At 45.3% G+C, this 15,044-nt stretch overlaps 1 protein-coding gene across 1 annotated transcript in view; it reads left to right on the top strand.

Moving 5' to 3' along the window:
* arhgef39 (Rho guanine nucleotide exchange factor (GEF) 39) overlaps positions 1 to 15,044 on the top strand; it is a 99,284-nt gene that overhangs the window by 69,339 nt on the left and 14,901 nt on the right. Inside the window, exons 8-9 of the mRNA XM_086010068.1 lie at positions 1,503 to 1,732; positions 3,642 to 3,730. Of these exons, the coding sequence (XP_085866194.1) occupies positions 1,503 to 1,732; positions 3,642 to 3,730 (319 nt within the window). The remainder of the gene's footprint in view (positions 1 to 1,502; positions 1,733 to 3,641; positions 3,731 to 15,044) is intronic.

Genomic DNA, 15,044 nt, shown 5'->3' with positions numbered 1-15,044 from the left:
TGTGTTTTTGTTTTAATTGCATTTTGTTGAGTCAAAAATAAGTATTTGTGGAAAGGTAGCAGATTTTCCTTTAAGCGTCTGCATCTTAGTCTCTTGTTCTGGTTTAAATATTTGCAAACTATTTTAACACCATTCTTCAGCGCTCACTTTTTGCCTTTAAGTTTTACAAAATGGACACAGGAATATTCAATGTTGCCTTGAAGGGAAAGCAACTTTTGGTGTAACTTATATGCGGCCTTTATTTTCGCCGAGGTTGAGTTTGCTCTTCAGCTTCAACCTATGAGCACAAATCTTTTAGCCCAGGTCAACATGATTTTTAATGCCTGTTCTGCTTAGCTGATGCCAGCCGTGGATATTCGCAGCGAATGTCACTGGGGGTGCAAGTGCTTTAACAGAATGGCGGTCACACAATGTTGGTGTCTTTGGGCTGCACAGTAACCGTTCACTAACAATTATAAGGCTAATTCTACCAGCCGATGCTCCCACCAGGGAGCAGCACCTCACGAAAGCCGCAGATCGGAGAATGGGTGCTAACGGCATTGTAGCCTTTTCTCCAATCCGCACTCCCTTTAAGTGCAGGTTCCCTTCTGGGAGCACAGGATTACCCTTTGTATTGACCTGCAAGAGTTGTTAATCAAACATCTAAGATTGCTGGCAGCCTTAGCTCGGTTGGTAGCACTCTTGCCTATGTCAGAAGGTTGTGGGTTCAAGTCCCACTCGAGACTTGAACACATAATCTAGGCTGATATTCCAGTGCAGTACTAAGGCAGTGCTACACTGTCAGAGGTGCTGTCTTTCAGATTTATTGTTAAACTGAGGCCCTGTCTGCTCTGTAAGGTGGATGTAAAAAATCCCATGGTGCTATTCTGAAGAAGAGCAGGGGAGGTCTCCCCAGTATCCTCACCAATATCTATCCCTCAGCCCACATAACTAAAAACTGATTATCTGGTCATTATTACATTGCTGTTTGTGGGAGCTTGCTGTGTGCGAATTGGCTGCCACGTTTCTTACATTACAACAGTGACTACACTTCAAAAAGTACTTCATTGGCTGTAAAGTGCTTTGGGATGTCCTAAGGTGGTGAACGGCACTATATAAATGCAAGTCTTTCTTTTGATTATGGGAGGAGAGGGTCAAATCGCTGTGCAGATCTTTTGGCACAATTACAGAATCAGATAATGTGCTGTTACTTTTTTTTTCCAAAGGTCTCCTCAAAATACGTATTTTTGCTCTTTCACAGAAATCTTGAGCTGCTCTTGGACTTATAATGGTTAACAATAGTTAAAAGTAAGGTAAAGTGAACTGGTGAGATCAACAATGTCGATTGAAGAGAATTTTCCCTTTGATTTTTGTCTTCGGATTTTTGTACGAGAACGACCTGCCAGTAGTGGACCTCCTGTACTTTCCAGTGAAGTGACTGAGGGAAAGCTCAAACTCCTTTTATACTTTCCATACTTATTACAAAGTTTGTTTTCAACAACTTTCTTCCTCTGTTTCCACAGGAAGGAAATATATTCGCGAGGGCTGGCTGACGACCGTGCCATCTAAGGGCGAGGAATTGAAACACAAAATGTTCTTTCTGTTTTCGGATATTCTCCTGATGACCAAACCTTGCCACCCACTCCACCCCATGCATTCCGACAAGTTTGCCTGGCAGAAGGCCTACCCTTTGATCAAGGGCACTGTGGAAAAAGTCTTTGGACACACCAAGAGTCAGGGAGGGCTTATTAGTGTAAGTCTTCATTTTAAAATGCGCACTTCATGCTGGCTCGCGCTAGTTGTCAATTAAATTGTTTTGCCTTCATGGATTTCTAGCTCAAGGGTTTTGGTTAGGCAGCCTACGTGAAAGTGTTTTACTTAAGAACTTGCTGACTTTGTTCCAAGCTGTAAACGCTTGTTCCCACATAGCCATCGTCTTTTGTATAAGCTGAATAAATTCTGTCTGTTTTGTTGACTTTGCAAGCCATTTAATATTTTTCTTTGACTTTCTTACCAGCTACTTTACAGAAATCTTAGCGATGAGTACAATTACCCTTCAAAAAATAGCACTTAAGCAAAGTAATGTGATATTTTAAACAATACTTGGGTTGATGTTCCATTACAAGATGAGTGTCAAGTGCTACAAAATATAAAGTTCAATAAAATCTGCGTATTAATTAGCTGGAATAATTCTGCACTTATATATCCAAGGCAATTTCATTTTCAGCCATTTCATTCATAAAGTAATTACTAGATAGTAATTTTAATTGAGACAATCAGAAGTGCAGATAGCGTTGAGTTACAAATGGGATGGATAATTTTATTAACATAAAAAATGTATATGTTTGTGGAGAAAAAAGCATAGAATTTCAGTCTTTCACCTACAGGGACTCTTAAACGTTTTGAGCTAGTTATGTGTTCAAGTCTGTCTCTGCCAATTCTGTCAACCACTTTATTTAAGTAGTTGGCTTTCTCTAATAACTCTGCTGGCATTTCATCATCCTATTATCCTGTGAAGCAAAATTCATATAGGGTAATAGTGCAATAATATCAGTGTTCAATTTTTTTTCTCTCTCTCACGAAGGCAGATTATCAATCTGGATGCTACCTGTAAGCATTGAAAATTGCAGCCGGCACTGTGAGCCACTCGCATCTTAGCTTGAAGAATTAAAGAGAAATTAAATTTGACAGCAGTAAATTCAGAGGCACAATCTACGCTCCAATTTATATGCAAAATGAAATGCTTCATGAAAATATCTCCCACTTTCGCACGCAGATTTGAAAGAGAATTCAGTAGACTCTGCAATCCGTAATGTGCTAGCGCTTTCATATTATATTGCAGCCACTGCGGGCTGCTTTTGATGTATAAATAATCAACCTGAATTATGCCCAGTACAAATGCTGGTGCACTGCTGTTCTTGTGTTACAATGTAATTTCTGCCCCAGAGAGTCAAATTTCCTTGACAAATTCTTAATTACTGTGTTTCCACAGACGCTGGATCTATTTGTGCATAAATCTTAAGTATTCCCAGAAGGCAAGGAACTAATATTATCAACAGCTTCACTTGGCCTGTTCAGTGAACTTCATAATTAGATAATACATTTGATGACAGCACATTTGAAATCTTTATTCGTTTTGACTTCTACGTTGTGAATGTATTTTACAGCAAAATATATATTTTTTTAGCCGACCATCTCCTTATGATCATTCAAATATGATTTCTGGTTGTCCTCATAATGGAAAATGTGGCCGAGAAACCCAGGCATTTGTTAGTCGAAAAGTAAATGTTCCTTTAGTGTTTGTTCACTTCTTCCCTCGTCATAAGATGCAAATCTGCCTTTATATTTTTATAACCAAGAAATGCTGTTGTCTTTGGTCAGATCGGTGTTTTATTTTGACGTGACTAATCTTTGGTGCACGTTTAACGTGTCAATGATGGTTATTGATGATAACGTGCTATTGCATTCTTAAATGGTTTTTGAATATTTCATGATGAAGGATCTACAGAAAGAATAAATTGAAGGACTTGCGCGTTATTGATCGACATAATTTCAGTCGCGTTCTGTGTAAAAGTTCAAAAGGCTGCTTTGAAACGGCAGTAGTGCTAGAAGCGAAATCTAATCTGTCCCTTTTAAAAAAAAAAAAAATTGTCGTCTTTTAGCTAACCTTTCCTGAGGAGAAGCTCCTCGTGATGTCGAATGACCAGGAGGACATCAACGACTGGTACCGGTGCCTGTCTGCTGCCATCGGGTAGGTCTCTTTGCCAAGCTGGCTGTCCTTGCTGCTGCCACTGACCTTGTGGAGAACTCCCGACAAAAGGTCGGGATGGATTCATTGATCAGCCAGACTGAGCGTATGACAGTCTTTCCCTTAATTGAATCCCAAAAGGGGCCAGACGTGGGTTATTATTACAGAAGTCAGCCGATAGTGCTCATTAAAAGCTCCACAGACTGTGTGGTTTACTAATTAGTTTATTATACAGACACCTTGGCGATGGGGGGGGAAAGTTGTCATTTTGCCCTTTATCGCACAAGGGATGCTGTTAAAAGTTTAATCAGCTGGCACTGACCAGCTTCGTGGTGGCTGCGCACTGGTCATTACTGAGGTCACCCCTGCTGTATCTGTGCTGGCAGGGTCACAGTTTGAACCCTAAGTAGACTGTGTTTCAGACGGTAAGTCTGCATAACCCTTCCACCTGAAGGAGGCCTACTATAAAATGCACACTGCGGGGCGTAGAGCAGCAGCTCGGCTGTGAGAGCGAGAGCATCTTGTTAAAAGTTTCCCTTTTTGCTTGCCTTGTTAAAGATGATATTGTCAAAGCATCTGTTAGCCACAGTTACCAAGACCTTGAAAGTTTTGCTTAAAAGCCCAGAACAGTTGCAGTTGATTATTTTTTTATTTTAACACTGTCTCGCTCCGTGGTAGAAATGTTTTTAACCTCTGGAGCACCACGTTCGTTCCTCCTTTAGTTCAGTAATGTGTAATTTGCTAAAGTTATGCGCAGTATTAAATTGTTTAATTTGGGATCAATATCATTAGTGTCCTGAACAACTTCTTGCTACAGATTATTTTATTCAAATTATTCTTTAATTGGACCAACATGAAAGGGACTGCAGTAATACAAGTCCTTTGTTAACAGCCTCCTTGTACCATGTAAAAGACCACAATATCTAAAGGAGATATAATTTTGGGATCCCTTTCCCTTTAAGGCTGTACCAAGTAGAAGCTTTTGGGTAAATCCACCCTCCAGCAGGGAGCTGCACTCCCAAGTCGTGCGGCTGTAGAGACTAGAGCGCTAATTCTCCATTCCATGCTCCCCTTCAATGTGACGCTTGCTCGGGACTGTGGGACGAGTGGCTTTATTCGTAGGTGACCTCCACTGTATCGCTCACATGGCCAAATTCAGTTCTTTTTAAATATCGCCACGTTTTGGCTAATAAGGTTAAATGTTTTGTTTCCCAAGTTGACGTTTAACCTGAACTTGTAATGGTCATTAAAGGTTTTCTTCTGAGCCTTCCGGTGATTCCGGGGAAAGCCAGCGAAGCCCACTTTGCCAGTGTTACCACAGCATTTAATTCGTTAGAATACTGGTCTTTTCATTTGCCGAGCAATGTTTGCTGATTTTTGCCAGTTGTAACTACATTATAAAGTCTATGCATTTGCCTTAAATGTTATTTATTAATTGTATAATACAAGTTGTGTGTCAGCTTGGCTCAGTTGGTAGCACTCTCCTCTGGGTCACTGTGTCAGCTTGCCTCAGTTGGTAGCACTCTCCTCTGGGTCACTGTCAGCTTGGCTCAGTTGGTAGCACTCTCCTCTGGGTCACTGTCAGCTTGCCTCAGCTGGTAGCACTCTCCTCTGGGTCACTGTGTGTCAGCTTGGCTCAGTTGATAGCACTCCTGGGTCGCTAGAATTTTGGTTTGAGATTCATGACAGGAGCTAAAACACATTCTAGGCCAACACTCTGTTGCACTATTAAGGGGGTGTTGAACTGTCAGGAGTGCTTTGCTTCAGATAAGATGTTATGCCAGGGCCAAGCTGGTAGGTCAAGTTGGTGTTAAAGGTCCCATGACACTGTTCAAAGACGAGTGAGAAGCTCTCCTGGTGTTCTGGCCTGTGTTTCTCCCTCAGGCAACTCTGCCGAAAAAACAGTTAGCTAGTCATTCATCTTGTTGCTGATTGTAGGTGGCTACTGGTGCAGAATGGCTGCCACATTTCCCTACATTAGTCACTCCACCCCAAAAGGAATTCATTGTGTGAAGTGCTTGTAGACTAGCCAAATGGAAAAATCGGAGACTTGACCAAATTTTCAGCTAGAAGTGATCTTGCCTCTGCATTTACCATAAGACCACTTACACTGGCAGCACTCAGAGTGGCTCTTCCACCATGAGGTGCACTGTAATCTGCTTTATTGTCTGAGAAGCTGGACTTAACTCTTCATTCTCTACTGTAACATCATCCACTTTGTGTACCGGGGTCAAATTTTTGAAGACTAGGTAAGGAGGAAGGATATTTGTTATTGAAGGTGGTAAAATATGACCAAGATGGTGGTCGTGGTAATTAAGGAAGGTGCATGATCTTCAGTTACTTGAACGCCGAGACTTGTGTTGCATGTTAAAAAAAAATGGGCATTTAGAGTTTCCCTCTGGAAAATGAGCATGCCACAATCCACTTTGGAGGAGTGATTGATTCTTCATTTGTTCTCTGCATTTTGAGGAATCATTTGGTGCATTTATCCGTCTAAACCATTTTCATTCGGCACCGTGAGCCAATGCCTTTCTTTGTTGCATCCCATGGCCACTTTTAGCATCCTCCACTTGAATGTACTTGCTCTGTCCTTTCTTCTGCTTACGTGCAAGAAAAGGGCAACTTTTTAGTTTTGGGCCAAAGATTGCCCTGTCAGTAGGTTCTCTCCGTCAGAGGCCGGAGCCAATGATCCAGTGTAAGGATGCTCCCATGGAAATTTCAGGTGGAATATGAGTACCCTTTTTTTGTGCCATGTGAGGGACCCCATCAGAACACATTACTTCTAATTTTGAAGGCCGATGTCATGGACTTGACATTTTGAATGGGTTGCACTAGGCCAGGGATGTTGTTGTAACCAGTCCCACTGGGCAGTCTAAGCAACAGGAGTAACTGCAATCCAGCACTCCCAGCAGGGAGCAGCGCTCACAGGGAGCGCATCGCCGAGAGCTGCAGATGCTAGTCTGCGGTTCCCCGAGGTATGTGCGCTCTGAACATCACTCCCCACTGAATCACAGAATCGCCTGTCATGTCTTGGCAAATGAGTGCAGTCAGGTTTCATAAAAAAAATTCCGAAACTAGAAAGATAAATATAGCTTAATTCTTAATTCATTCTCGGGATGTGGGCGTCACTGGCAAGGCCGCCATTTATTGCCCATCCTGACTTGCACTTGCACCTCTAAAAGAGCTGGCTGCAGAGAGAGTGGATGCATTGGTTGTGATCTTCCAAAGTTCCCTAGATTCTAGAACGGTCCCAGCGGATTGGAAGGTAGCAAATGTAACCACGCCATTCAAGAAAGGAGGGCGAGAGAAAACAGGGAGCTACAGGCCAGTTAGCCTGACATCAGTCGTCGGGGAAATGCTGGAATCCATTATTAAGGAAGTGGTAACAGGGTACTTGGAAAATCACAATATGATTAGGCAGAGTCAACATGGTTTTATAAAAGGGAAATCGTGTTGAACAAATTTATTTGTTTTTTGAGGATGTAACTAGCAGGGTAGATAAAGGGGAACCAGTAGATGTAGTATATTTGCATTTCCAAAAGCAATTCGATAAGGTGCTACATAAAAGGTTGCTATGCAAGATAAGGGCTCATGGGGTTGGGGGGTAATATAGATCTGGAATAAAAAGCTAGTATCAGTAATGGTGGCCATGAAACTATCGGATTGTCGTAAAAACCCATCTGGTTCACTAATGTCCTTTAGGGAAGGAAATCTGCCGTCCTTACCCGGTCTGGCCTATATGTGACTTCAGACCCACAGTAATATGGATGAATCTTAACTGCCCTCTGAAATGGCCTAACAAGCCACTCAGTTGTAACAAACTGCTCCAAGAAACAATAATAAGAATAAAACCGGACGGACCACCCGGCATCGATCTCGGCACCAGCTTCGGACATGACAACGGCACACCCAGCCCAGTCGACCCTGCAAAGTCCTCCTCACCAACATCTGGGGACTTGTGCCAAAATTGGGAGAGCTGTCCCACAGACTAGTCAAGCAACAGCCTGACACAGTCATACTCACAGAATCATACCTTTCAGTCAATGTCCCAAACTCCGCCATCAACAGGTCAAGCATGGGCAAGGAAACCTCCTGCTGATTACCAGCTACTGCCCTCCCTCAGCTGATGAACACCACTTGGAAAAAGCACCGAGAGTAGCAAGGGTGCAGAATGTACTCTGGGTGGCGGACTTCAATGTCCATCACCAAGAGTGGCTCGGTAGCACCACTAATAACCGAGCTGTCTGCGTCCTGAAGGACATAGCTGCCAGTCTGGGCCTGTGACAGGTGGTGAGAGAACCAACACGAGGGAAAAACCTACTTGACCTTGTCCTCACCAATCTACCTGTCGCAGATGCATCTGTCCATGACAGCATTGGTTGCAGTGACCACCGCACAGTCATTGTGGAGATGAAGTCCCGTCTTCACACTGAGGACACCCTCCATCGTGTTGTGTGGCACGACCACCGTGCTAAATGGGACAGATTCAGAACAGATCTAGCAGCTCAAAACTGGGCATCCATGAGACGCTGTGGGCCATCAGCAGCAGCAGAATTGTATTCCATCACAATCTGCAACCTCATGGCCCGGCATATCCCTTACTCTACCATTACCATCAAGCCAGGGGATCAACCCTGGTTCAATAAGGAGTGTAGAAGAGCATGCCAGGAGCAGCACCAGGCATACCTAAAAATGAGGTGCTAAACTGGGAAAGCTGCAACACAGAACTACATGCATGCTTAAAAAGCGGAAGCAGCATACTATAGATAGGTCTAAGCGATCCCACAATCAACGGATCAGATCAAAGCTCTGCAGTCCTGCCACATTCAGTCGTGAATGGTGGTGGACCATTAAACAACTAACGGGAGGAGGAGGCTCCATGAATATCCTCATCCTCAATGATGTCGGGACCCAGCACGCAAGTGCAAAAGACAAGACTGAAGTGCCAGAAATGCCGAGTGGATGATCCATATCGGCCTCCTCTTGAGGTCCCCACCATCACAGAAGCCAGTCTTCATCCCTGTGATATCAAGAAATAGAAACATAGAAGATAGGAGCAGAAGTAGGCCATTCGGCCCTTCGAGCCTGCTCCGCCATTCAATGAGATCATGGCTGATCATCCAAATTCAGTACCTTGTCCCTGCCTTCTCCCCATATCCCTTGATCCCTTTTGCCTTAAGAAATATATCCAACTCTTGAATATATTTAATGAACTGGCTTCCACTGCCCTCTGTGGCAGAGAATTCCACAGGTTCACCACTCTCTGGGTGAAGAAATTCCTCCTCATTTCAGTCCCAAAATGGCTTACCCCTTATCCTTAGACTATGACCCCTAGTTCTGGACTCCCCGGCCATCAGAAACATCCTTCCTGCATCTAGTCTGTCCAGGCCTGACAGAATTTTATAGGTTTCGATGAGATCCCCTCTCAATCTTCTAAACTCCAGTGAGTATAAGCCCAATCGACACAATCTCTCCTCATACGTCATTCCTGCCATCCCAGGTATCAGCCTGGTGAATTTTCACTGCACTCTTTCCATGGCAAGAACGTCCTTCCTCAGGTAAGGCGACCAAAACTGCACACAATACTCAAGGTGCGGTCTCACCAAGGCCCTGGACAACTGTAGCAAGACATCCTTGTTCCTGTACTCGAACCCTCTTGCTACGAAGGCCAACATACCATTTGCCTTCTTAACCGCCTGCTGCACCTGCATGCTTAACTTCAGCGACTGGTGCACAAGAACACCCAGGTCTCTCTGCACTTCCCCTTCTCCCAATCTATTGCCATTCAAATAATAATCTGCCTTCCTGTTTTTGCCACCAAAGTGGATAACCTCACATTTATCCACATTATAGTGCATTTGCCATGTTTCTGCCCAATCACCCAACCTGTCCAAATTATACTAGAGTTTCACGACATCCTCCTCACAGCTTACCCTCCCACCCAGCTTTGTGTCGTCTGCAAATTTGGAGATATTACATCCAATTCCCTCGTCTAGATCATTAATATATATTGTGAACAGCTGGGGTCCTAGGACCGATCCTTGCGGTACCCCACTAGTCACTGCCTGCCACTCGGAAAACGACCCGTTTATTCCAACTCTTTGCTTTCTGTCCGCCAACCAGTTCTCTATCCAAGTCAATACCTTGCCCCCAATCCCATGTGCCTTAATTTTTCACGCTAATCTCTTATGTGTGACCTTATCGAAAGCCTTCTGAAAGTCCAAATATACCACATCTACTGGTTCTCCCTTATCTATTTTACCAGTTACATCCTCAAAAAATTCCAGTAGATTAGTCAAGCATGATTTACCTTTTGTAAATCCATGTTGACTTTGTCCGATCCTGTCACTGCTTTCCAAGTGCTCTGCTGTTACATCTTTTATAATAGACTCTAGCATTTTCCCCACTACCGATGTCAGGCTTACCGGTCTATAATTCCCCGCTTTTTCTCTACCACCTTTTTTGAATAATGGGGTAACATTAGCTACCCTCCAATCCATGGGTACTGTTCTAGAGTCTATCGAGTTCTGGAAGATGACCAGCAATGCATCTACTATTTCTAGGGCCACTTCCTTAAGTACCCTGGGATGTAGATTATCAGGCCCTGGGGATTTATCGGCCTTCAGTCCCATCAATTCTCCTAACACCATTTCCCTACAAATACTGATTTCTTTCAGTTCCACCCTTTCATCAGAGCCTATGTTCCCCGGCATCTCTGGGAGGTTATTTGTGTCCTCCTTTGTGAAGACAGAACCAAAGTATGTATTTATATGGTCTGCCATTTCTTTGTTTCCCATTATAAATTCCCCTGATTCTGACTGCAAGGGACCTATGCTTGACTTCACCAATCTTTTTCTCTCCACATATCTATAAAAGCTTTTACAGTCAGTTTTTATGTTCACTGCTAGCTTACTCTCATATTCTATTTTCCCTTTCTTAATTAATCCCTTTGTCCTCCTTTGTTGAATCCTAAACTGCTCCCAACCCTCAGGATTGTTGCTTTTTCTGGCCAATTTATATGTCCTCCCCTTGGATCTTATGCTATCCCTAATTTCCCTTGTTAGCCATGGTTGAGTCACCTTTTTTGTTTTACTTTTATGCCAAACTGGGATGAACACATTCTGTAGCTCATCTATTCGGTCTTTGAATGTTTGCCATTGCCTATCCACCGTCAACCCTTTGAGTGCCATTCCCCCATCAATCCTACCCAACTCGCTCCTCAGACCATCGTAGTTTCCTTTATTTAAATTGAGGACCCTAGTTTCTGAGTCAACTACTTCATTCTCCATCTTAATGAAGAATTCGATCATATTATGATCGCTCCGACCCAAGGGGCCTCGTGCAACAAGATTGTTAATTAATCCTTTCTCGTTACATAATACCCAGTCTAAGATGGCCTGATCTCTGGTTGGTTCCTCGACATATTGGTCCAGGAAACCATCCCGTAAACACTCTAGGAATTCCTCCTCCACAGTATTGTTACTAATTTGGTTGGCCCAATCTATATGTAGATTAAAGTCACCCATGATGACTGCTGTGCCCTTATTGCATGCTTCTTTAATTTCCCTTTTAATGCCATCCCCAACCTCCGCCTTACTGTTTGGAGGTCTATATACCACTCCCACAAATGTTTTTTTCCCCTTAGTATTTCTCAATTCTACCCATACAGATTCCACATCATCAGAGCTAATATCCTTCATTACAATTGTATTAATCTCTTCTTTAACCAGTAATGCTACCCCACCTCCCTTTCCTTTTTGCCTATCTTTCCTGAATATCGAATACCCCTGGATGTTGAGTTCCCAGTCTTGGCCATCCTTGAGCCACGTTTCCGTAATCCCAACCAAATCATATTCGTTTACCTCTTTTTGCGCAGCCAATTCATCCACCTTATTACAAATGCTCCTTGCATTAAGACACAAAGCCTTCAGGCTTGTTTTTTTAACGCTCTTAGACCTATTAGAATTATTATTTACTTTGGCCACGTTTGATTTAGACCGTTGATTTCTCTGACTGCCACTTTTGTTTTTCTCCTTCCTATCTTCTGCTTTTATCCTTGTTTCCCTTTCCTCTGTCTCCCTGCTCAGGTTCCCAACACCCTGCCATTTTAGTTTAACCCCCCCGGCCCCCCCCCCCCCCTGAACAGTGCTAGCAAACCTCCCCGCAAGGATATTTGTCCCACTCTGGTTCAGGTGCAACCCGTCCGAATTGTACAAGTCCCACCTTCCCCAGAAGCAGGCCCAGTGATCCAGGAAACTAAAGCCCTCCCTCCTGCACCAACTCATTAGCCACGCATTCATCTGCTCTATCCTCATATTCCTATACTCACTAGCACGTGGCACCGGGAGTAATCCAGAGATTACAACCTTTGAGGTCCTGCTCTTTAATCTGCTACCTAGCTCCCTAAATTCTTGCTGCAGGACCTCATCCCTCTTCCTACCCATGTCATTGGTCCCAATGTGAACCACGACCTCTGACTGTTCACCCTCCCCCTTCAGAATGCCCTGCAGCCGTTTAGTGACATCCTTGACCCTGGCACCAGGGAGGCAACAAACCATCCTGGAGTCACGTCTACGGCCACAGAAATGCCTATCTGTTCCCCTTACGATAGAATCCCCTACCACTATTGCTCTCCCACTCTTTTTCCTCCCTTCCTGAGCAGCAGAAGCACCCCTGGTGCCAGGAAGTTGGCTCTTGCTGCCTTCCTCTGGTAAGTCATCCCCCTCAACAGTATCCAAATCGGTATACCTGTTTAAGAGGGGGATGGCCACAGGGGTCCGCTGCACCACCTGCCTGCCTCTACTGCTCTGCCTGATGGTCACCCATTTCCCTTCTGCCTGTGCAGCCCTTACCTGCGGTGTGATCAACTCACTGAACGTGTTATCCATGACCCTCTCAGCATTGTGAATGCTCCAAAGCCCATCCATCCGCAGCTCCAGCGCCGCATTACGGTCTGCTAGTAGCTGCAGCTGGATGCATTTCTGGCACACATGGTCCTCAGGGACACAGGCAGCGTCCCTGAATTCCCACATAGAGCAAGAGGAGCATAACACGGGGCTGGGCTGTCCTGACATGACTTACCCTTTAATTAATTTAAATTAATACACTACCACCAATTAAAGATAAACTCTAGGGCGCTTGTATGGTTTACCAACAGTCCCCGCTACACCAGAAAGACCTTAACAACTATAAACCACAGAGTTAAAGTTTAAAAAATAGAGAAATGCTCACCAACCAATCACTTACCTGCTCCCTGGTAACGTCACACTCTGATTACTTTTTACCTCTCTCCCCGCTGCTGAGTTGGTTTTATACTCGGCCTCGGTGCTCTCCTGGTCCGATCTGGTCGGGCCTCGCCTCGCTCCTCCTTTTATACCTGGCCTCGGTGCTCTCCTGGTCCGATCTGGTCAGGCCTCGCCTCGCTTCTCCTTTTATCCTCCGCCTCGGTGCTCTTCTGGTCGGGCCTCGCCTCGCTCATCCTTTTATCCTCCACCTCGGTGCTCTCCTGGTCCGATCTGGTCGGGCCTCGCCTCGCTCTGCTCCGCTCCTCCTTTTATCCTCCGCCTTGGTGCTCTGGATACAGCAAAGCCTATGGGCCCTGACAACATCCCGGCTGTTATGCTGAAGACTTGTGCTCCAGAACTACCCGCGCCCCTAGCCAAGCTGTTCCAGTACAGCTACAACACTGGCATCTATCCGACGATGTGGAAAACTGCCCAGGTATGTCCTGTTCACAAAAAGCAAGACAAATCCAATCCGGCTAATTACCGCCCCATCAGTCTACTCTCAATCATCAGCAAAGTGATGGAAGGCGCCATCGACAGTGCTATCAAGCGACACTTACTCACCAATAACCTGCTCACTGATGCCCAGTTTGGGTTCTGTCAGGACCACTCGGCTCCAGACCTCATTACGGCTTTGGTCCAAACATGGACAAAGGAGCTGAATTCCAGAGGTGAGGTGAGAGTGATTGCCCTAGACATCAAGGCAGCATTTGACCGAGTGTGGCATCAAGGAGCCCTAGTAAAACTGAAGTCAATGGGAATCGGGGAAAACTCTCCACTGGCTGGAGTCATACCTAACACAAAGGAAGATGGTTGTGGTGGTTGAAGGTCAATCATCTCCGCCCCAGGACATCACTGCAGGAGTTCTGCAGGGCAGTGTCCTAGGCCGAACCATCTTCAGCTGCTTCATCAATGACCTTCCCTCCAACATAAGGTCAGAAATGGGGATGTTCGCTGATGACTGCACAGTGTTCAGCACCATTCACAACTCCTCAGATAATGAAGCAGTCTGTGCCTGCATGCGGCAAGACCTGGAAGACATTCAGGCTCGGGTTGATAAGTGGCAGGTAACATTCGCGCCACACAAATGCCAGGCAATGACTATCTCCAACAAGCGAGAGTCTAACCACCACCCCTTGACATTCAACGGCACTACTATCGCCGAATCCCCCACCATCAACATCCTGGGGGTCACCATTAACCAGAAACTTAACTGGACCAGCCACATAAATACTGTGGCTACAAGAGCAGGTCAGAGGCTAGGTATTCTATGGCAAGTGTCTCACCTCCTGACTCCCCAGCACGGTGGCATAGTGGTTAGCACTGTTGCCTCACAGCGCTAGGGACCCGGGTTCAAATCCGGCCTCGGGTGACTGTCTGTGTGGAGTTTGCACATTCTCCCCGTGTTTGCGTGGGTTTCCTCCGGGTGCTCCGGTTTCCTCCCACAGTCCAAAGATGTGCGGGTTAGGTTGATTGGCCATGATAAAAAATTGACCCTTAGTGTTAGGGGGGATTAAATACGTGGGGTTACGGGGATAGGGCTTGGGTGGGATGGCTGTCTGTGTAGGGACCGGGTGCTAGGGTTTGGATGATCAGCCATGATTTCGTTGAATGGCGGAGCAGGCTCGAAGGGCCGAATGGCCTACTCCTGCTCCTATCTTCTATGTTTCTATGTATGTTTTTCCATCATCTACCAGGCACAAGTCAGGAGTGTGATGGAATACTCTCCACTTGCCTGGATGAGTGCAGCTCCAACAACTCAAGAAGCTCGACACCATCCAGGACAAAGCAGCCCGCTGGATTAGCACCCCATTGGCCACCTTTAACATTCACTCCCTCCACCACCGGCGTACCGTGGCTGCAGTGTGTACCATCTACAAGATGCACTGCAGCAACTTGCCAAGGCTTCTTCGGCAGCACCTCCCAAACCCACGACCTCTACCACCTAGAAGGACAAGGGCAGCAGGCGCGTGGGAACACCACCACCTCCAAGTTCCCCTCCAAGTCACACACCATCCTGACTTGGATGTATA

The sequence above is a fragment of the Somniosus microcephalus genome, chromosome 17, assembly GCF_052327205.1.
Source record: "Somniosus microcephalus isolate GS21.2 chromosome 17, FLI_Smic_1.0, whole genome shotgun sequence".
NCBI classification, from domain to species: Eukaryota; Metazoa; Chordata; class Chondrichthyes; order Squaliformes; family Somniosidae; genus Somniosus; species Somniosus microcephalus.
Note: the sequence above shows the minus strand (reverse complement) of the source record. Positions and strands in the feature narration are given on the sequence as shown.